This window comes from Etheostoma cragini, chromosome 23 (genome assembly GCF_013103735.1).
Source record: "Etheostoma cragini isolate CJK2018 chromosome 23, CSU_Ecrag_1.0, whole genome shotgun sequence".
NCBI lineage: Eukaryota > Metazoa > Chordata > Actinopteri > Perciformes > Percidae > Etheostoma > Etheostoma cragini.
In genome coordinates this window covers 10,170,811-10,193,316 of record NC_048429.1, presented here as the reverse complement: position 1 = coordinate 10,193,316, position 22,506 = coordinate 10,170,811, and the positions used below count along the sequence as shown (strand labels likewise).

The following is a 22,506-nucleotide window of genomic DNA, read 5'->3' as shown; positions in this document are numbered from 1 at the left end:
TATATGTATGTATATGTGTGTGTGTATGTATGTGTGTGTAATATCAAATGGATTGCCATGGAATATGGTACAGACATCCATGCCCTCCTCAGAATATATTGTAATAACAGTGATCTCTTAACTTCTCATTTAGCACCATTTCCAGGTCAAAAAGTAATGACATTCCTACAAGCTCAGCTGCACGATGACTTTTGTGCTAATTAGCCAATGTTAGCATGCTTACACACTAAACTAAGATGATGAACAAGGTAGACATTATACCTGCCCAACATCAGCATGTTAGCATTCTCAGCAGCTGCTGGCATGGCTGCAGACTCTGTCTTGCTTGGATACACGTGCAACTTTGGGAACTTTAACAATCAACAGTTACATCTGTCTGTTCATTCATCCGTCCACTTATTCCACATTCCCCCCTCTATTCTTTGTATGAATAGCTAATCATATCTAAATCAGTTTTCCCTCATAGAGTCATCTACCTCCCCCGGCTACAAAAAGTGAATCACCAGGGTCTCTCCTGTTGCAGGAGGCTGGCCGGCTCAATTCGTTCTCCTTGCAAATTAATTCTCCATGTGAATTCAATTTCCATGCAACTGCCTTGCTGTCAATTTATTATATATATTGTGTATTTGTATTCATCTGTGACCTGTTTATCTGCTCATTGCAGACAGACCCTCCTCCCCCCCCATCCCTTTGATGGGAAATTTTGACAAAGATAGATCGGGCCATCTGTGAGACTATTGAAGTTCAATATACTCTGAGGCTTTCATTTGCTCTGAGGAATTTTAATTGCTGAAAAGTAAACAGGGGTTGGAGTTGGATTCTGAATTTACTGCTTGTTTATGATACGCTGGCATGTCAACATCTCAAACGCATGCAGGTGCAAACGCATTGGCGCACCCACTGAGATCAGTGCAGTCTTTGTGAAGTTGTGATAATACCTCTCAGCAGCAACAGTCTTCTAATGACTAGCTATACATCTGTTATGTAAAATCACATGCACAGTTAATTTCAGCAACCTATAGACAGAGTAGAGTCAGTAATAGAGTAGGATTTATAACAGCGTGGGGTTGACAAGACTCTGCACCATCCCTACAGTGCTGAGTCATATTGTTTGTCTGGCCCTCTCTTAAATCTTTGGCCAACCGGTCTGGAACGTATCACCATAGAGAAACCCCCAGTCAGGCATGTCTTGAGAGATGTGCAAGTCACTGTGAGTTGTATGTCAGAGACTTAGTGAGACCGCTAGAGAGAAAGCAGTTAAAAGCAAAACACAGACACATTGTGTGGTATACGAAACTCCACTCTGCAACTGTTGAAAGTAATTCGGTAACTCACTTTAATCCAACTTCACTTCCCGCTGCTGCCTAAATAGCCAAGCATATGAATATTCAGCTTTTTAACTCAGGCAAGCCTTCAGACAAGTTGTGATGTAGCCCGAATGTAGTCACGGCGCTGTTACAGTGGTCTTTCAAGGATGTGTTTGTTGGCCTACCAGTAAGCTAGCTCGGCTCAAGATTCACACGATAGATTTCTTTGCGCTGGATTTTCAGACATAAAGAAAAAGCTTATTTTTTGTACCGTGTCCTTGGCTGCTAATATTCACTGTTGGGGTGATAACTCCAAATCACTGATTACTTTAAAGGTAATGCATGATCTGGCCCCTAGTTATCTTTCTTTTAAAGGTTCTCATGAGCCTTGATGTAGCCCGAGGTCCTCTGCAGGCAGGAACCTGACCATACCTTATAACTATTCCTGTATCCCAGAGTGAAAGTGAGGGCTTTTGTTGTCAGAGGTCTTTAAACTGTGAAGTGATTTGCCAGAGGAATTCAGCCCGGCATAAGCAGCATCATCTTTCAAAACTCTTCCCATCACGAGATATTTTATGCCCCTTAACTTTTAAATTGGGTATTTCTAGTGTCCTTATCTGACATTGTGTTTGCAGTGTCTGCTTTCATTGATTTAACATTTTCATGAAGCATATGAAGCTTGAATTTTCTTCCATGACTAAACCCCCAGAACTACCTTGCTGCACATCATACTCCCACTAAGAAAAAAAACCAACAGCTGATTTTTCCCCAGAGCAACATTACTTCAGTTTGATAATACCGGTGTAAATCAGTTAACTAATATTATGCGTGTTTCTGATATTATGTGACCTGCTGTTACATATTTATGTAGAAGCCAAGTTAAAATGCACATTTTTATATCTAATTAAAATTTGTCCCTCATTTTGGGGCTTATGAAAGCTTCAGTTAAGCTCTTACATGTCCTGCTAATTAACTTTATGTAACCTTATTATGATTATGATTTTTCTGCTGTTTTACTTTACTGACCTTTCTGCTTTACTGATCTGTCCCTTTGTCTTTTATGCCTTTTAATTGCGAGGAACTTTGTAACCTAATTTTCAGAAGGGCTATATAAATAAGGTCATTGTTATACTTTGGGCATGCAGTGTGACATGTTTTTATGGGACTCTTTAAGCCATCATGCCAACTACTAACTGAGTGAATTGTATTTTGCGATGATGCTGTCACACCTACAGTGCTTTACAGCTTTCACGAGCCAAGAAAACAGCCATTCTTTGTGACAGTCTGATGAAGAAAACAAAGAGGCAGGCAGGCAGAAAAGAGACAGATGAATACAAAGGGGATGACAAACAGCGCATAAAAACCGAGGGAGGAGGACGCATATAAAAATGTAGGAGCAGAGGGGAGAGTGACAGAGAAGAGCAGCTGTAAACCATCCATCATGTAGTGTTTAAATGGTTTAGGGTGCTTACGTATGAGGGTGGGACACCAATAAATCAGACTCAAAAAGGAGGACTGGGCACACGCAGATGGGTACTCGCAGATTCTAATGTAGGCTGAAAAGTTCATCTTCATTTAATGACTGGAAATACATTAAAACATCTATAATGCAGAGAGGTTACTTTACACTGAATGCTCACTTCAAGTGTTACATAGCAGTTAGCTGGTTGACTTTCTTAAAGTTGTAAATACCAAAAGAAGAAATTGAAGTCGGCTGTATATTTTTTTTTTGTCGTGATCGTGAATTGGACAATGTTAGCACAACATTCCGAAGGGAATAATTAGCTGTCTGACTTTAATTCATACGTAGATTCACTATGATCATTTAAAGTTTAGTGCCTTCATGTGCATGTTTAGCCGGGAACCTTTTGCCTGCTTCGTTGCTTGATTTTGAGTTTCATATGAACTAATCACGCATTCAACTCCTTGCAGTGTGATCTAGGATTTGTTGTCAAAGTTATATTCTCTGTGAAAACTAAAGATAACCCTGGTCCCCGTTGGTCAGCCCCAATTCCTTTTTCCCTGCATCTCCTGTCTCCCTCTGATTCTGTCTATCTTGTCTGCTTTCACATCCTATCTCTCCCTCCTTTCCTCACTCTTGACTTCATGCTGCCTCTCCTTTGCTCTACACTTTATCTTCCTCTGTTTGTCTGTTTGTCTTTTGTCTGTCTCTCCACTCTCTGCTCCACTCTCACCTCTATCTCTGCCTTTCAAAGATCAGATGCTTACTGTCAGTGTCGTCTGCCTCTCAACACGTTTTTTTTAATTCCCTCCATAGCATATGTAACTTTTTTAGTTTACATATCTCAGTTAATCACATGACAGCCATACTAATAAATTAAAACTTGAGTCACATGACCTTGAGGGAGCACTGAGCACTGACGTCTGCTTTAATCAGACTCACTGTCTGTCTGAAGAGGCTTTATTAATCTCTTCCGTGAAGGAGAGGAAAATGGGAATCATCAGTTTGTTCCACGCTGTCTTTCAATTCTGACACATAACTTCTTACATTAGATGCAGGCATGTAAACATGCACAGGTGCATGTGCGCTTGCACACACTGCATGGTTGAGTGGAGAGAAGCTGCTGTTTTATAAGCCAGGTCAGACCCCTGTGTACCACTTTAGTTTCCACATCCTGTTTTTCCTCCACACTCCTCTCTTTACTTTCTGCTGCCTATCCACTCTCTTGTCTTCTCCATATTTTCCGTTTTCTTCTGGCATCTGATGTTTTTTTTGGTGTTGTTTCTATTTTTGTCTATTTTATTTACGTCCCTTTTATGGTTCCTGTCATGGTTCCTTAATCATCTCAGCTTTATATGTTTTTTTTTTATATATAGACGCCCTTTATTTTACTGTAAAGGGGCATTTGCTTCAACTTCCCTGCTGAGATGCTGTTACTATTTTAAATGCTAATTCCCATCTGCAATCCCTGCATTCGTTAAGAGGCAGCTTGTCGTCCTTTTTTTCTTTGTCTCTATAGTCTATGTTTAAAAGTGGTTATTAGAACCAGGGTTTGGAGCAAGTCTTTTATTCTGGGGTTTGGATTGTTGGTCAAAGCAAGCAATTAACCCCTTCATACGGAGGTTATTTCAATTTCCCTTCTACTGTATTAGCCTACCTTTAAAGTTGGAAAAGCATTATTCCACTTGTATCACAAATATAATCTGTATCAGCCAACTCTCCATCGCTGTATGAAGACTCTAATCTTTTCTTTGTTTCTTGTTCCATCAAACGGGAATGTTATTGACGTCTTGGGCGAACTTTCATACACAGTTTATTTAGCCTCACATATTTGGTACCTTTTGACAACACAAGTGTGGTTGTAACGGTTGTTCCAGGTTTACAGTCAATAAAAGACTGGATCTTGGCCCGACTACACTCCACAAAAAAACTCCACAGGGTATCTTTAACTTTATGTACTAGATGGTCATTTCCCATCATTCATTTAAAGAATTATTCACTAAATCATGTCAGCACTTGCTATTTTACACTCTAATGCCCTCACTCACTGGTTGCAGCTGTTTCAGAATAATAGTGTCAGCTAAGGGCTTGAATCTATTATGTCTGCGCAGTCCCCTCATTTCATTTTTATCTTTTGTCTTCTCTTGTCCTTCTGCCTAGTTTTCTATGTCTCTCTGCTCTTTTTACACCTCTTCTTTGTGCTTTTCTTACCTCTCCTTCTATTTTTGCTGTCTTAAGGGGTGTTAGAATATTAAAAAATACACAATCCCTTAGAGGGATCCGGTGGCGTTTTAGATTTTGGTTTCTTTTATCACACTTTGCCTGTGACTTTTCCCTTATTGGGAAGTAGCTTCCATATATGTAGGTACTACATTAAGCTTAGAATTTTTTTTAAATCCCAGTGCAATAGGATCTTGAATGCCTGGAGGACAAGGCACTCAAAACACTGTCAGGAGCTGACTAATTCTAAATTTCTTTATTTTCATGTTGTTTACTTATTCATTCGAGTGAAGTGTACTCCTGTGGGAAATGACTTTATTATTATTTATTTCTAAACCTCAATGACAGTGACTTGATGACAGGAGTTTTGCCTCTATGTGCAGCACATACAGCACTTCTAGTCTTGTTTCTTGTCTCTAATTCTCTCTGTCTTTCAGTTGTCAGAAGCCAGGGACAAAACTCTTGAAGGTCTGAATCGAACAGTTGATTACAAAGAACTAAAAGGCAAAGACCCCTCAACTGTCGAACTGGTCAAGAAGATTGAGCAGGTACACAACAACGATACAAGATGTTTATGTGTAAAAACATTGAATGTTAGCATGCAAGCCAGCCCTGTGCATGATATCTACTTAATGAATTTAGGCCATGCTTTCTTTCTTTTTCTTGTATGACACAACTATATAGGACAGTTTCATGGAAAAAAGACTATGATCATTGTGTTTTTATGCATGTAGCTGGAGTTGACTCTGGCAGAGAGGGAGAGGCAGGCGCTGGAAAAAGAACTCCTCGTGGACCAGGTGACCCGGCTCTCAAAGCCACTCGCCCAGCAGGCTGAGAACTGCCAACAGGACCGACTCTCACTGGCAAAGAAGGTAGACAGCAAGATCCACTTGCACACAGACAAGAGACGAGGCTTAGCCCATGTACACACACTGATAGAACAATGCAGACAGAAGACCATACTCCCACACTCACGCACTTGTTATATCATTCACCTGGTACTTCTGTCAGTCTGCTGTTTTACCTCTCTCACTGCGTGTCTCTCTCACAAAACACGCTCACACTTTGTTTGAGGAGCACGTGCTGCCCATGTGAGGAGCACGCAGAGTGGGCATTAAGGAGTTCACCGAGCATTACAGTTTCCTTGTACTCTCAGTTGCTCTGCCTTTCTCTGTCTCTCTCCTTGACTGTCTGTATTTCTCTTGCTTACACCAACTTTAAATAGCTTCAAACACAAGGTTCATTTAATGTAACAACTTGTGGAAATATTGTATAATGACATACATGAAGACCAATATGGCATTTTAATGTACCGCTTGTACTGTGTGTGTGTGTGTGTGTGTGTGTGTGTGTGTGTGTGTATGTGCGTGCGCGTGTTGTCTGCTTCCAGTTAAACGAGGTGCGAACTCACATAATGGACACCAACCATCGCATGATGGCCGTCTCTGCAGAACTTTCCATGAAGCAAGCTGCTGCTTTGTCTCTCCAACAAGAGATCAGAGAGAGAGAGCTCCAAGTCAGAAGTGTTCACTCACAACACACGCACCTGAGTTCCACTGTCTTTTCTATCATTTCTGTCATTCTTCCCTGACCACAATCAAAGAGAGCAAAAAGTGACTCAACAGTAACAGTAAAAAACACAGTAAGACAAATCAAGAGGCAAATAATATTCAATAATAATAATTTTCATGTAGAAAACTTCAATATGTCATAAAAATACTCAATGTCAATGAAAAGAAAATAGAAAAAATGCAAGATAAAATTAACTGAGTCAATGCTAACAGTCAATGAAAGCATCAGGGACTCAGGATTTATTTTTTAGCAATGGTGTTGAGCAGTCACAGTTGGGTATAATTTAAGTTTGTGTACACAGGTTATATCTGAGCACTTTAAGGACTTCTCGACCATGTTTGCACAAAAGTTGACATAAGACGGAAAGGAAAGCTCCAGAAGAGCTACTGTTTGGCACTTGTGGTGACATTGTTATCCGAGATTAAGAAGGAACTTTTTTTAGTTTACTTTTAGGCTACATTAACATTGCTACTTTTTGGTTTTAAAACAATTATCTTTTACATTTTGCATTTACACTGCTCTGAACTGCTCTGAGCCCCTAAACCGGAGAAATCTGAAAAGATGGCGTTGTGTTCCAGTCTCAACGCCCGCAAACGGAGACTATTGGCAACACCAACAATGACGCCAAAGTTTCGCCACCTGATTTGGGCTTATCAGTCATGACATCTCATTCTCTGAGACTAAGCTACTAATGTTACCATGGCAACTACCAGCAACGGGTGGAGTATACATGCTGGCTTCTGTTTAACCCCAACACACACATGCTTAGTTTACAAAAAAAAAAAATTAAGATTTTTTTTTGGTGGTCTTTTTTAGCCTTTATTTTGACAGGACAGCAGAAGACATGATAGGGGAGAGATAGGGAGGAATGACATGCAACAAAGCGCCGCAGGTCGGCGTCAAAGCCGGGCTTGAGCCACTAAGGGTACATTTACTTTGCTACGTTTTGTAATGGAGTAAATGTAGCCTCAGTTAACTAGAACGGAAAGTAGCACCTGCAGCCAAAATAGCAAATTCCATATCCATAGCAACCAAGAGTAATTCCATTGTTGTTTACATTTAAGCACAATGCCATTACCTAATAATGCCATTAGCTAATTTGCCTAGCTGTCTGCTCTTGCCCGTGTTGAACAGTACAGTAAGTTAACCTCTTAATAGTCTTACTTGATTATCAAATGAGAACATTAAATGTAATGTTACAGTAGGTGTGTAACATTTCTCTGCTGTTGTTCAAAGCTAATTCCTGTATTTGTGTTTTACACTGCTCCTTATTTACAAGCTAATTACATACCTGCATAGCCATACTATTATAGTTTATCTTTAGCTAATACATACTGCTGCTTTTTTCATTTCCTGTCCTCATTTTAGCTCTGTTTGAGGGAAATAGATGCGTCTTTATGTTCACCATCTAGTTACTAATTGTGTTTGTTAATTGTTATGAATGCAGAAAGTGTGCGGTGGGTTTATCAGAGCTTTTTTAGCTAAAAAACAAGGCTGATAATAGAGGTGAGAGGAAACCCAAAACATAAAGTTGCAACCCAAAACAGTGAGCTGAAAGATGCTGGAACCCTCCTGTGAACTGAGGGGAACTGAAGAGTTGGTTGATAATTCTCTGTGTACAGGCAAAGCCTGTATGATTGAAATGAGGGGGAAAAAACATGAATTTTACTCATAAATTATGTGTTTAGTTTCAAACTTTTAACAAAGTTAAATCCTGTAAAATCGTATTTGCAAGCTGAATTTTATTTAAGACACATTTCCATTCAGAATGTTTACAGCTATTACCAATTTATTCTATCAACCACTCACATTACACGTGACTATTACTGTTATTATTACTATATTTTCATTATTTTACAACACTTACCTGTTGAGTTTGAGAATGAGTCTTAAAGGAACACGCCACTGTTTGTTGAAATAGGGCTTATCATGGTCTTCCCTAGCTGTAGGTAGGTGGGCCAACGCATTTTTGGTCTCCGTGAATGTATTGTTTTAGTCCGGTGCAACACCAGCAGCGGCGCTGCTAGTTAGCTTAGCGCAGTGAATGGAATCCCATGTTGCTGGTTGTGATGTTGTGCGCAAAAAATAAACAAAAAACTAATTACTTCTTGTGGCCTGCATATCACAACAAGAATAAATAGCAATGGAGATCAAGACTAGACGATTTCCTAGGGAGATATTGATTTGGGACTACACGTGCTACGTATAGCTACTGCTACGTGGCGCCGAGATATCACGCAGCAACTCTGTGTGAGTACAGTTCATGATGCCTCTCGTCCTCGGGCTGTTGAACATGCAGTTCCTCTTCTGAAAACTCTGGTTTGTAGAGGTATGCGTCTGGATCTTGACTGTCTGAGAAGTTATCCTCTTCATCTCTAACAAAATCCACCATGTTTATCACCATTCACTGTCTACTGTAGGAAAAATAGCCAGCTATTCACGCCGGGTATGTCGAGGGAATTTGGGGAGTTTAAGGTGTTGCTTGATCTCCGCGTCAATGTAGCAGTGCTTTAGCTGTGAGTCCGCCCAATATAGTCCCAAGTCAGTATCTGCCTATAATTGTCTAGTCTTAATCTGCATTGCAATGAGTACTCCTTGTGAATACGCTGGTCACAAGAAACAATTAGGTTGTTGTTTTTTTGTTGGCTCATTTTTACTCACAGCATGCTAATCGGCAACATAGGATTCTATTCACTACGCTAAGCTAACTAGCGGCGCCACTGCCGGTGTTGCTAAAGCAACAAATGCAAAAGACAAAAAATGCTTGGCCCACCTATCTACAGCTAGGGGAGACCGTGATAAGACCGACTTCAACAAACGGTGGCATGTTCCTTTAATGGAAGGCAAAAAGCCTTCAGTTAAATCATAATACAAGCAAAAAATATTAATTTGGAAACTGATTTGAACAGTATTTCCTGTTTAAAAGGGAGGAGAAGAATTTCCTGGGTGCCTTGTAAATGTTTCAAGAACCTGAAGAACCCCTGCAGCTGATGTATGCCTGCAGCGCACCACAGACACTAGTAGATGTAGAAAATGCAGAGGCATAACTTTTTCCAAATTCTGACAGAAATACGACCATCTGTTTTCAGGCGCGGTTAGAATTGAATTGAGCCAGGAGATTGTAGAGTGGACGGAGTGATAGGAATACAAAGTGATTGTTTCTCGCACTGCCCCTGTGTTCCCAGATGGACAGGTGCCAGCGGCTGCTGGAACAGGGCCTGCCACCATACCCAGAGATAGAGAAGGAGTGGAGGAGGATGCTCCGAGACAAGAAGAGGAGACAGAGGGACAAAGCGGAGACAGGGAGGGTAAATAAACGAACACAGACACACATAAAGATCCATGGTCAAGAAGTGATTAAAGCACTAACGGGCATGAAAAGAAGATAGAGTGACAAAGAAAAGAAGAAGTGAAGCGGGGACGCGACGCTGGGACGCGACGCGGGCCCCGAATCGATTAAGACTTTGATGAACAAAGGGGTATGCGCTGTAGACCTGAACGTGCCCAGACTTAGACAGAGAAGTGTGTAGAAACTTTCCACACACAGACATTAGACAGGATATAGGGTAGTTTTCGCCACATGCACAAACACAGGGCAAGAAGGGCAGATTGGTAAACAAACGGAAGTAGAGGCTGTCTGCGAGAAAGGCACACAAACAGGGATTTGTGTCTGAAAGGTGTCTGCAGCCTGTGTGTTGTTGTACCAAGCTATTTTTTTACCCGGCTTTTTCCTTCTGAAAGCCACTAGTCCAAAAAGACACCACAATACTAAGCTTTTTTCTACTTTTGTAGTCATAATTAATCATAGATTTTACAATGTTTCTCGAAATATAAACGAGTTTTATGAACCTGATAAGAAGAGTATGTTTTTTCCTGTTAATTTATTAGTAGTTCCTGCTATTTATTTTGCATTCCTAGCCATTATTTTTTGTTTTGTGTGCAACTCCTTGCATCACATGCCAGCGGATAAACTGTTCATATGCATGAGAAAATCGCCGTCTCTAGGAAGTCTCAGTGAGTTTAGGCACAGTTCATTTGCATGCGGTTGTGGGGTGAAAGTCAAAGGGAGGACTGTTGTGTCATGAGGACGTGTGCACACCCGAAGAGTTTCTTTTTTCTGTCTGAGCAGGAGTCTGCGATGGTTATGAACTTGATCCATCATACTTTTTATTGTGTTCAAATGTTGATGATGATTCATCGATGTTGTTGCTCTGCACTTCACATCCTGTTGGTGTGTCGAAGTGATCTGTGCATCATAACCTCTCAGTCAGTTAGACGAACGTATGCAGCTTACTGTGTCTTGCTATTGTTCTTCTTCCCAAGAAAAGGATAAAATTCAGTATAACAATCCCAGAGCATATCTAGTATCAATAATCTTTATAGTGTGTATTTTTAATTATTAAAGCTAATATAAAAAAAGGACTTTAATCAGCCTTGGGATTCTTGGCTCATGCACTCAACTGTTCAGTGGTGCCCTTGCATTTGTCATGAGATGTTAAAAAATAAATATATATAGCAAAATTAGTTATTCCATTTTCATGATTAAAATCTAGGAAAAACTATTTACTCCAAGGGCATGCAGTCTTACATCAAATATTAAAACTGTGTGTGTATGTGTGTGTGTGCGTGTGCGTCTGCATGTGTGTGTGTGTGCGTGCGTGTGTGTGTGCGTTTGCAGCTGGCTGAAGAAGAGGAGTGGAACCAGTTGCCTAATGGAGAGTACACCTCAGCTGAAACCCGTCCCAATGCGTACATCCCCCAGACCGACTCGCTCCCTCTGCCTAAACCCTACGGAGCCCAGGCCCCCTTTAAACCCTCCCAACCAGGGGCCAACATGAGACACATCCGCAAACCAACGCTCAAACCCTTAGAGATATAAAAACAATCCATATGTATTCAACACCTGTGGGTGGTGATTTGGCTCATTTCAATCACACATTTATTGATCTATTTGCTCTCCACACACCTCTCAGTGGCGCTCCTTCCTTTCTCCCTGCTTCTTGTGTATGTTTGTTTCCTCGGTGTTCAGCATCCCACTTCTGTTGTCATGTGGAAGCGTACTTGTGGACTGCATCTGGTTGTAATTGTCTTTTTTCTTTTTTTAAAGTTACTGGCAAGACCTTGTTTACACTCTTGCTTGCCGGAACAACAAATACTGTAGGAGAGTGGAAGGGAAGGCATTTGGGAGATGAAATGTGTGTGTATAGTTATATCATGTCCACCAATAAAAACATCTGTATCTACTTCTGTCTTTGGCAACATGTCATTTTCGTCATTCCTTTCTCTTCAAGACACTGTAAATTCATATTTCAGGAAAGCTGGAATATTTCTGCATATCCTTCTCTTGTAATCTTGCAGCTGATGAATACATTGCAATGGGTTTCAGCTCTAAGCCAGGCTAAGAGCGACTGCTTAATGCCTGAAATGATTAATGTAAATATAGACAGGAAGATCAGGCAATGAACGTGCACAAAGCATGACAAATAGAGGAGATGAAGAGGAACGAGAGATGGCAGTCAGAAAAAAGACAAAGGAAAACATAGATAAAAGTGGAGCTCTTAATGGGGTGGAGAGTTCAGAGTTGCTTACTACTTGACCAAAAACAAAGTAGTTTGCCTTTGATGCTATTACACGTTTACTGGAAGTTGTTCTATGTGCTGATCTTTGCTTGAGAATGTAGTTTTAGTGTCAATGAGCGTATTATGCAGCTTGTGTGTGTGTGTGTTAGTGAACCAAGCAGGGCCAATTACCGTGTACATCAGTGATTCACAACTACTTCTGTACTCCTAAAGTTCATAGGTAGAGTAGCCCAACTAATGTGAAAACATATAATCATATTGTGGTTATTAGGGGTAAAAAAAACATTAAATAGATTAACAAATTGGCATTATTGATCTTTAGTATATTTCTTGCCCCTATAAACAGTAAGCGACCTGCTGTAACAGGCTGACAACCAAATTAATTAGTTGTAAAACGGGTGGACATCAACTAGCAAACAATAACAGTCAAAATAGTTAAACAGTAGTTAGCTGCAAGTTAATGGAGAAGCAGCTGAAACAGCTTAAAGTTACAGTTTAATGGACAAACAAAAGCAATGGATAAACAGTTAAAACACTTAGCTAAAGTGAACTAATCTGATAGGAATGTGGGGTTTGGTAACCACTGGTTTAAATTTAGAATGGATTACTGGCTGTGTTAGCCAACATCTTCAAATGTTCAAAGAGGCAGCAGGTTGAGTTCATCTTTGAGGCAGCCCTGACCTTCCTGGTGTGTGTGTGTGTGTGTGTGTGTGTGTGTGTGTGTGTGTGTGTGTGTGTGTGTGTGTGTGTGTGTGTGTGTGTGTGCGCAGACCGATGGTTAGAGCTTATTAGCCGTATACATAGCATTGACTTCATAACAGAGTGTGGAGGAGGCAGTAGGGTGGGGAATGAGTGATTTAAAAGACAAATTCCCCGGAAGAGAATTGTTTCACATGATGTAACCGAGGTGATAAAGCTCAAAGTAAAAAAAAAAAAAAAGTGTTATTTGGTAGGAGTGTAGGTATTGCGAAACAAGCCTGTATAAAAGCGTAATGAGTATGATCTCGTTAAATGTGACTCAGTGTTTTTGATGACTTCGGTGGAACTCAGCAGTTTCTCCAAAACACTCATGTCATATCCGAGCTTTACAAGCTGTTTGACTGCAAGTGTAGATCATTTTGTAATTGATCTCAAAGCTCTCGGTTTATCAGGGTTCAAATGAAATCCACTAGAAACAAAGTAAGCTGAGGCCCTATGTAGGCTAGCTATTGCCTCAAAGCTTTTCTGTGTGCCATGTTCTTCGAAAGGCTGGCGGTAAAACAAGAAAAATACAGTAGACTTGAAAAAAAAATCTCTTTATTTACAATCCATCTTACAAAACATGTGTAAACATAAGAAACACGAGTACAGTGATGTGCAGTTAGGGTAGGCTGGGTTGGGAGTACCTCGCCAAAGCTAAAAAGAAGTTGCTCCTAAAAACTACAGTTCCTGAAGGCATCAAGTTTAACGCAATGGGCGGACCGGGTGCTGAGACGGAGGCGTGCGGCCCATGGATGTATAAGATTGAAGTTAAGAGCATCATAGCTCTCACCTTATAGCAGTTTTTTTTTGCAACACGGTAGGGGGAAGATTCATAAATATTTATTAGGGAACTCATCCCTGAATGGCTATATGAGTCTAAACTGTCTCTGGTTGAATGATAAAAATCCCCCATCTCTCGCCAAACTACCCTTAACGGTTAGCGGCTAGCGGCTAGCTAGCGGCCTTTAGCGACAGAGCCGGTAGTATAGAAAACATTTGGCTAGGCTACACCCATAAGGTAACGTTATAGCACCTAGCAGCGGATAGCTACACCGGCAGTCAGCACGGAATTTCCATACTTAGGAAAAATAGTTGTGATTAGTAACCAACACCTGACCTAAAAAATGTATTCAGCAGAAGGGGCAAAATATTACGTCACTCCGACTTTTCATACAGTGGTAAACTTATCAAAAGAAGGACGAGGGGCTGCCGCTATAAACCAGCAAGCTCTTTTTGTTTTCCGTGCCTACTCTTCTTGTCCAGCAGCGACAGCGTGTGGGTGAAAGTCCGAGACTATGACTTGAACAATTTGCCAAGAGGTCTGCTCAGGCATGAAGAGTCCACAACCCAAGTCCACTGTCAGAGGCCTCGACGTGGCCCTGAATGAGCAGCCCACGCCGCATCAGCCTGCACAACGCAAGGTAATGGCAAACTGCTGTTCTGTTATGCAAGACTACTACTGATCGGTGCGCTGACACCGAGATTTAACTAGACTATTTCTGTTTTTTCATGGTGCGCCGTCAACAAAACCTTTGTGGAGTATTAGCTGTGTTATTGGTGCGCTGACACCAAGGTGTCTCTCTCTCTCTCTCTCTCTCTCTCTCTCTCTCTCTCTCTCTCTCTCTCTCTGTGACAAAGGCATGTGTAGTGTTAAGTCTGCAATGTGTGAACTAGATGTTTTTAAATGTAGGCTATGTGTCCATTGATCATGTTTGATAGTCCATACGTAATAGAAAAATAATCCACTGCACGTTACAGCACAAGGTATTATAAAATCCCTTACTGTCAGAGGAATGTAAGAGTCATTTCTCAGATCAAAGCATGACATTGGATGTAAATAATCTCCCGTATTTAGTCTCAGATGGCTCGGACACTATAACAGTTATTTTGAACACACACATGCCGCACACACAAACACACACAATACCAAAGAATTTCTCCACTTACAGTAAGAGCTCAGTCATGATTAGGAGACACATGTACCCTATTTAAACCAGACGTGCGTGCGTGTGCGTGTGTGTGTGCGTGTGTGTGTGTGTGTGTGTCACTGATAAATAAACACTTACAGTGTTCTGGTGAGTTCAAGAAATGACATCACTTTACTGCAATGCAGCCTTTAAAACCAGGAAAAAACACCACTTATGCCATGTTACGATAAAACAATACCCAAAATCTAAGACAATATCTTGTCTCAGATCACAATATCAATATAATATCAATATATTGGCCAGCTCTAATATTAACCCTATACTGTCTTGCTCGATTTAATGGTTTGTAAAGCATTTTGTTGACAGATTTTGCAATGCGTTATATATAAATAAAGTTACTGTAAAGTTATTATAGGCAGCTGTTTTCCCTTCATGTCCCGTTAATTATAGTAGGGCTTAATTTAGTAGGACTGAATGTAGCAAAATATCAAAAACTAATTTGCCCATCATAAGCTACAGGTCATACAGACCAAGTAAGGAGTGTGCTTTATTGCTTATGAATTCAGCTTCTGATTTGTATTAGTAAGAATGCGTTAGACAGTTAAAAACGTGCAGTTTTAGAGCAGTTATCCAAAGTTTTTTTTTACCACCACTTGGGTGTAGACATTGTTTGGCTTAGGATTTTTATAGAAAAACATATTTATATTTCTCCAAAAGTATCAGAAACATGGGCATCTTAGCAGCTCTAGTATCAAAACATTTTAGATGACACCCTGCCAATATGATCTGTATGGCATATGCCTGTTTAATACACATCTCAGTTGTCTCAGAACCCATGGTGTTGGGATGAAGTAACATTCAATGTATTTCCCTTAAAGAGTAAGAGTATATGTTGATTCATACATTCAGTTTACAGCACGTTTCAAATCGGCCAAGTAGTCTTACTGAGTTATACCGAAGCCCCTTTCAGCTGCAGAGACTGTTTATAACTCCGAGTTAATATCAGATTGACTGACTGATCATATCAAGCTACTGTGTCCGTAAAGCGTTTGTCAGCATGTAATCAAGTTGATGGGGTGCAGCGGCGGCATTACAGGACACACGGGAGAATAAAACAAGTGTGTTTGATTTATAAACACTGTATGCGGTATTTGACATCAATGTTCATAAATTGTAAGAGGGAAAATGGAGAAGTTATGGAGAGAATTGTTGCTGCTCCAGATCATAGAAATAGCTGCCTGAAGTTATTGATTTTCAATAAAAACAAAAAATTGAAAACCGTGTTTCCCCAAAGTGAATTAAACCACTAGCTGTGTGTTTTAAGTTTTGGTTCAAATTGTCCATCGCACACTTTCGTATTTAATATTTTAATAATAAAATCCATTCTGCCCCTCCATCTTTCCTTTCTGGGTGTCTCCATCCATCTTTCCTTCTGCCCAACCCTAATCTGTCATCAAACAGTGAGAGCTTGTTTATGAGCGTGCTGCCTTTCAATCTCCCCACTCATCTTTCACTTCTCGCCCTCCATCATCCATTCATCTGCTACTTATCCTCAAGGCCCAGTCAATGATTACTGTTCTCTCAAACACATTTTCCCCCCTCAATCCGTTCATCCTTCCAGTCCCTCTCCGCCCCCCTCCACATGCTTCATTTTTTCTCAAAGCCCAGCAGTATTAGTGTCTGTTTCAGAGCTGTCTCCTCCACGAACCTGGCATCCACGTTCTCCTGCTCCTCGAAAGGGTTCAGCGCTGCAGACGCAGGAAGGGGAGTTAGAGGAAGATGAAGGATATAACACCCGACACAACCATGCACACACATAAACGCACATATTCTGTCTTGATGCTCCAAAGGCCTCTGTGTCTAAACCAGGCAGGACACACACACACACACACACACACACACACACACACACACACACACACACATACATTACCTTGTTCCTCAATATCAGAGAGGATTTTTGCCAGGTATGTAAGAGGCAGAAATTCAGGTCTGAAGCCTGGCTTATCTCTCCCACTGAATACTAATCCCTGAGGAGGAAGAAAAAACAAAAAACACTACTGTGGATTCTGAAGGTTTTCCAGGATACACAACTAAAACACAAAACTAATCTGCAGCAGACTACAAAATAAGTCACCTTAACTCATTTTCTTCCTCTTTTAGATGAACTTAGTTAGACAAGTTAGCTTAACTTTTTAGGCAGCCATACATTCTTATCTGTCATTGCACAAAATGCCACTGGCTCTGCTAGCCAATTAGCTGACTGAAACTGGCCAATAGCAACAGGAAATGGATAGATAACCGGGGTCACTGTTCAAATTTAACATTTAACAAAGAGGCCCATGCAGACATTTTTCCGCTAGTGTAATACTGCAGAGAAAGTGTTTCTGAAGTTAACATGTTTTAAGGCTGCAATGATTCCTTGTCAAAAAATTGTGATAATAGCCCATCACAAGTCTCCAGAGCCCAAGAAGATGTCTTCAAAAAGCTTGTCTCGTCAGAAAAAACAGTCCACAACCCAAACATTTTAAATGTATAAAGCTAAAACAATGAGAGAAGCTCTACATCTTTAGATTTGAGGAGCTTGAACCAGCAACTTTTTGCCATTTTTATCTAACTTGTCCAATACTGTAGCTTATGATCAAATACCTGCACAACTAATGCAATTCCGTTCAGTCTCCGCTGTACTTTGTGTTTATTGTTAATTAGCACATTTGTGTTTGCTAGTCTGCAATGTGTCAGTATGTGCTCTCTGCAGCACACTGTGCTGTGTTACCTTGTTTTTGTTGTGCTTCTCTAGCAGAGTCCTGGTATAATCTCTGGAGATGGAAGCTGAACTGATAGGATGGTCCCACATATGGTAGATCCTCTGCTCCATTGGCTACACACACACACACACACAAAATAGTTTACATTTTAGGCATGTAGCCTATGTTATAAAAAACATAATCCCTGAGGCAAGTGAACGTCTGTCCCTTTATATTTTGCCAACTGGAACTCCAAACTATTATTAAGGAGTTGACTGCTAATTAGGGAACCAAGAGAAATCAGAGTTTTCAGTACGGTTTTGACGGTTAAAAACGACGCTTTAGCAAAATAGAGACCACAGGTGTGACTGACAATAAGAAAGAGTGTAGCTCTCCCCCAAGACTGCTTTCTGTCCAGCTACAAACACACAGCCAAGTTACAAAGCTGCTCAATCACTTCAAGGACTGTGTTATTATCAGACGTGAACCTCAGTTTCTCAACTCGTTATATAATGTCACAGCCAGTTATTCCCATTGGGGTCAGGCTCCCCTACAGGTGTTGTGAAATAAATCTGAGGGGTTGTCAAAAAGGGGTTGGTTGTGAAAGAAAGCAGCAGGCAAAACATATTTCCGCAAAAAGAAATTGTTTATTTTCAAACCTCTCACTCAGTTTTGCTTAAAAATATTCTAATCTTAGAGGAAATTATCAAATTTAGTTTGAACCCATAACCTGTTGACATATGCGATATGAGGCGAGGTGAACAAAAATTGTATTTAATGAGCTAAAAGCTCAGGAAAAAAGGGAAATGTAAGGGACCTTGTGATAAGAGCTATTAGTTAAAGATCCCATTATTGTAAAATGTGACATTTACATATCTTTTTTTCATTATAAAGCAGGACAGATGCTAAATAAAACTATGAAAGTATCAAAGTGCTCAATCCACCAATGAGCACCTTTAAACTATATATAGGTAGAAAGTCATGCTACAGTGCCGTTATAGCAGCTGGGCTTTTTCGAGAGGGAGCCATAAAAAGTATGTTTCAGACCCATGGTGAATACAGGTATGTTTATACAGAAAGCATGAGAAAAATAAGAATACATTTGCATAATATGGGACCTTACAACTTTCAAAATAATTAGGAATGGGAAATTTTTGCGAAAAAAAAATACATTTAGTTGGCTACAGAACATATATAAATACATATACCTGGCAGTTATTGGGTGTAAATATTTGTGAATAAACAACTTATCTTTACGTAAAAAGTAGTTTATGTACAATATTTATATTCTAACAAGGCTTTGAAGATGACCATTCTGGGGGTGATGGGTTTAGCAAGGATTCCTACTGTGTGTGTGTGTGTGTGTGTGTGTGTGTGTGCGTGCGTGCGTGTGTGCTGTACCTGTTAAATCTCTCCTGCCTGCCAAACAAAAGTCAGATGGACAGGAAACAGAACAGAGACACTAAACACTCAACATTCCTTTGACCACAATGTGGATGGAACACACACACACACACACACACACACACACGTGGACATTACACAAGAGTTAGGGATACACGTAAACCACCATAGATACACACACACACACACACACACTACACACACACACTCTAGACAACTACCTACACTACCCCATCCCCAACACACTTACACAAGAGCTTTGTGATTGGCTTGAGGGGGGCGTGAGGGAGATGAGACCTAAAGTAACTTCCAGCTCCTAATTGGACCAGAACGGGAAGTTTGGGCAGAGAACCATTCGAGATAAGATCAAAACGTCCCCTTCACTAACGGATAGGATTATAACAGCATCACGCATTGTGTTACTGGCTGAACCACAGACTGCTACATTTCAGCTCTGCCCTCAGAGTTGGTACACTCAACATGTCATCATTTGAATGGCAGACTCCTCTAAACTACTCCTGTCCCTGCATTAGAACCTCATGTTTGGCAGCACACAAAAGTACCTCAGGGAGTCTCTTAAGTATGCTGAACTTCAGTCTCTCGTTGGCATCACTGTTGTCCAAATCTAAACACAAGAAGAAAAGAGAGGAGACATGGTGCTAATTACTTTTCTGAAGACAAATCTCACAGGGAAGGAGAAATAATGAAATGTCACACCTTTTCTTTAGACTTATATCTAAATTAATTGCTCAGAATCCTTTGAAAGCAAACATAGGATTATAGTGTTATTTTCTGTATCTGTAGACACTGCATGTACAATAAATGCAAATAAAATAAAATCCCAGATTGCCATAACTTCTTTCTACCCAGATTAAAATGGTGGCCAGGGCAGCTCAGTTAGTAGAGCAGGTGTGTGTGTGTGTGTGTGTGTGTGTGTGTGTGTGTGTGTGTGTGTGTGTGTGTATATATATATATATATATATATATATATATATATATATATATATATATATATATATGACGCAGAAGGCCCAGGGTTTGAAACCAGCCTGAGACATTTGTCCCTTTAAAAAAGCATTAGTGGGATATTTTGCTTTTATTAAAAAAAAAGATAACAGACAATGTTTTGGCAAACAAGGCTTCACAAATGAGACCCCAAGCGATAAGGATCCTGAAGATCCAGGTGCTCAGAAGCACTCTGGGAGATTTAGTTCCACTGAAGGATGTCCTGGGCATCCAACCTGTATCAGGGTAGGTTGTTATTAGGAGAACAAATCGCCTAATCTGACTTCTCACAATGTGGCTGAGCAGATGATAAACTCAGAGTTCTTCCCAAACTATTTAACTCCTTTCTTAAAATTCTTCACCAATACAGTCCAAAACACCAGCACCAATACTGCAGTTGCTGCACCTGATTATCTTTGTGTCCAACAAGTTTCTGAGTTCTTTCACTAGCAGAGGTTATTAGCCAAGCTATTGGCGCGGCTCTAGGGATGTCATTTGGTTGGTCAGTACACCTCTTTGGTTCAGATGTATTTTATTTTATTATTTGAACAACTATTGGTTAATTACTTAACATATATTGCCACAAGCACGTTGGCATTTGTGTATTGTTTAGTAGTTTTTAATGATTTATGTAAATTGCTAAAGAATCTAAGAAATGGGCAGCAATTCAGAAGTCTGCACAACCAATTGTCCAGAATAGAATAGTAAATCTAAATAGATAGATATACGTATTTGATTAATCCCTAAGGAGAAGAACCCTCTGACTTCAATGTCCCGAAACATCCTTCTCCCTCACTTTGAGGTTAGCCGGAACAACCATTTGGACTTAGCCCTTTAAATAATCTTTTCATCTTTTGTGTATCTTTTTTTGGTTCTCTCCATGAGAAAGAACCATTTAAAGTAAAACAAGATCAAGAGTAAGGAGGATATTTTAGTTCTGTTGATGTCAGTGCCAAGTTAAAATGTTTGGCCTTTGAACAATGTACTTTCCATGGTATGAAATCCACACTGAGACATCCAAAATAAACAATATCAAAATTTTTGAGTAAGGCACTGAATCCCCATGGTACCTAATCTCAGCGTGTGTGTGTGTGTCTGTCTGTGTGTGTGTGTGCACACCTGTCATGAGCCGAGACACAAAGGTCTCCGTTAGCTCCAGGAAGCCGTGGTCAATGTACTGTAGGAAGGTATGATGGGGGAGGCAACGCACAGCAAACACTGCTAACAGAGTGTGATAGCCTGGAGAGAGACACAGAGAGAACAGTGGGGCAGATGAAGAGAAAGAAGAATAGACATTAGCTTTGATGTTCCTGAAAACGACAAAGGAATAAAAAAAGGAACACAACACCAAAGAGTCTACATGCATGCTAGCAGCTCTGTGAGGTTGTATTTAGACACAGCGGTGCTTGGAGCTTAATGCTAACGTCAGCATACTAACATGCTCACACTGACAATGCTAAAGTTGATTCTTAGCGGTATATAAATTCTTATTTTTTGCATGTTAGCGTGCTAATATACGTGCTAATTAGTACTAAACACAGTTCAGCAAAGACTGATGTCATTACTGTAGTTTAAAAAGTATTGGACAAAGAGCTGTGCTGCTAGCATGGCTAAAAATACCTGTGTTTAATGGTTAGTTTGTTTGATTTTAATTCACCATAAGGAACACAGAATCACTATGCCTGTTGTTTTACAGCTGTTATACAGCCCAATATACACACATTTACCCTAACAGCCTCAATGTAATGGTGCTCTGCTTTGCATCAAGGCATTTCTCGTTTCCTCTCTCGTTCGTTGCCAGACAGTTTAGGATTCTAACCTACAAGCCTTTCCTCTGTAAGCAACTAAAATCATGGGACTGGGTAACGGGGTGGTTAATACTGCAAAAACTAGAAAATTAATTCAAATTATTGAAAATGTATTCAAAGTCTGCTTAACCCAAGTCTGCGCTATGCTAATGTTAACCATATTTTTGGTTACATTAGTGCTGAAGAGAGATGGTTTGTTGTCCCTCAGTGCAAACACACATTGTTATTCTTGGGGAGACAGAGACTCTGTGTGTGTGTGTGTGTGTGTGGGTTTGTGTGTGGGTGTGTGTGGGTGCAATTCTTCAGCTTAGAATTGTTATCACGATTCTCCGCCACGATTTTTTCCTCACGAAGTGATGTTTATTGCACACATGAACAAAACAAACAAAACAAAAACAAATTGGCGGCCCCAAATATAGATTTTTTTGGCACCTAGAGCACATTGCACATCCCCACAATCCTGCAAACATAGAGACTTCAATGAAGAGAAGGGAGAGCATTGCACCGCTTGCGAGCACTTTAAATCATATACAGACTACATTTAAATCCAACAGAAAAAAGTAGCAGCATTTGTGATGCAGTCGGCTCGTAAAAAAATTAAATGAGAATCAAAGTCCTACAAAATAAAAACGAAGTTATTTCAACATTAAATCATGAACCGGGTGAATCACGATTTTAGAACGATTAATCATGCAGGCCGTGTGTGTGTGTGTGTGTGTGTGTGTGTGTGTGT

General features: G+C 40.3%; 2 protein-coding genes across 3 annotated transcripts in view; one reads left to right on the top strand and one right to left on the bottom strand.

Moving 5' to 3' along the window:
* ccdc146 (coiled-coil domain containing 146) overlaps nt 1-11,801 on the top strand; it is a 43,780-nt gene extending 31,979 nt beyond the window's left edge. For both annotated transcript variants that reach the window (XM_034862914.1, XM_034862912.1), the window contains exons 19-23: nt 5,427-5,537; nt 5,724-5,861; nt 6,380-6,505; nt 9,747-9,869; nt 11,240-11,801. In XM_034862914.1, coding sequence (XP_034718805.1) covers nt 5,427-5,537; nt 5,724-5,861; nt 6,380-6,505; nt 9,747-9,869; nt 11,240-11,440 — 699 coding nt within the window. In that variant the 3' untranslated portion in view covers nt 11,441-11,801. The remainder of the gene's footprint in view (nt 1-5,426; nt 5,538-5,723; nt 5,862-6,379; nt 6,506-9,746; nt 9,870-11,239) is intronic.
* A 4,319-nt stretch (nt 11,802-16,120) lies between these two features.
* The window catches only part of gsap (gamma-secretase activating protein), a 29,077-nt gene continuing 22,691 nt past the window's right edge, over nt 16,121-22,506 (bottom strand). The window contains exons 27-31 of the mRNA XM_034862976.1: nt 21,085-21,332; nt 19,524-19,585; nt 17,586-17,690; nt 16,743-16,839; nt 16,121-16,557 (exon numbers count right to left, since the gene is read on the bottom strand). Coding sequence (XP_034718867.1) covers nt 16,457-16,557; nt 16,743-16,839; nt 17,586-17,690; nt 19,524-19,585; nt 21,085-21,332 — 613 coding nt within the window. The 3' untranslated portion in view covers nt 16,121-16,456. The remainder of the gene's footprint in view (nt 16,558-16,742; nt 16,840-17,585; nt 17,691-19,523; nt 19,586-21,084; nt 21,333-22,506) is intronic.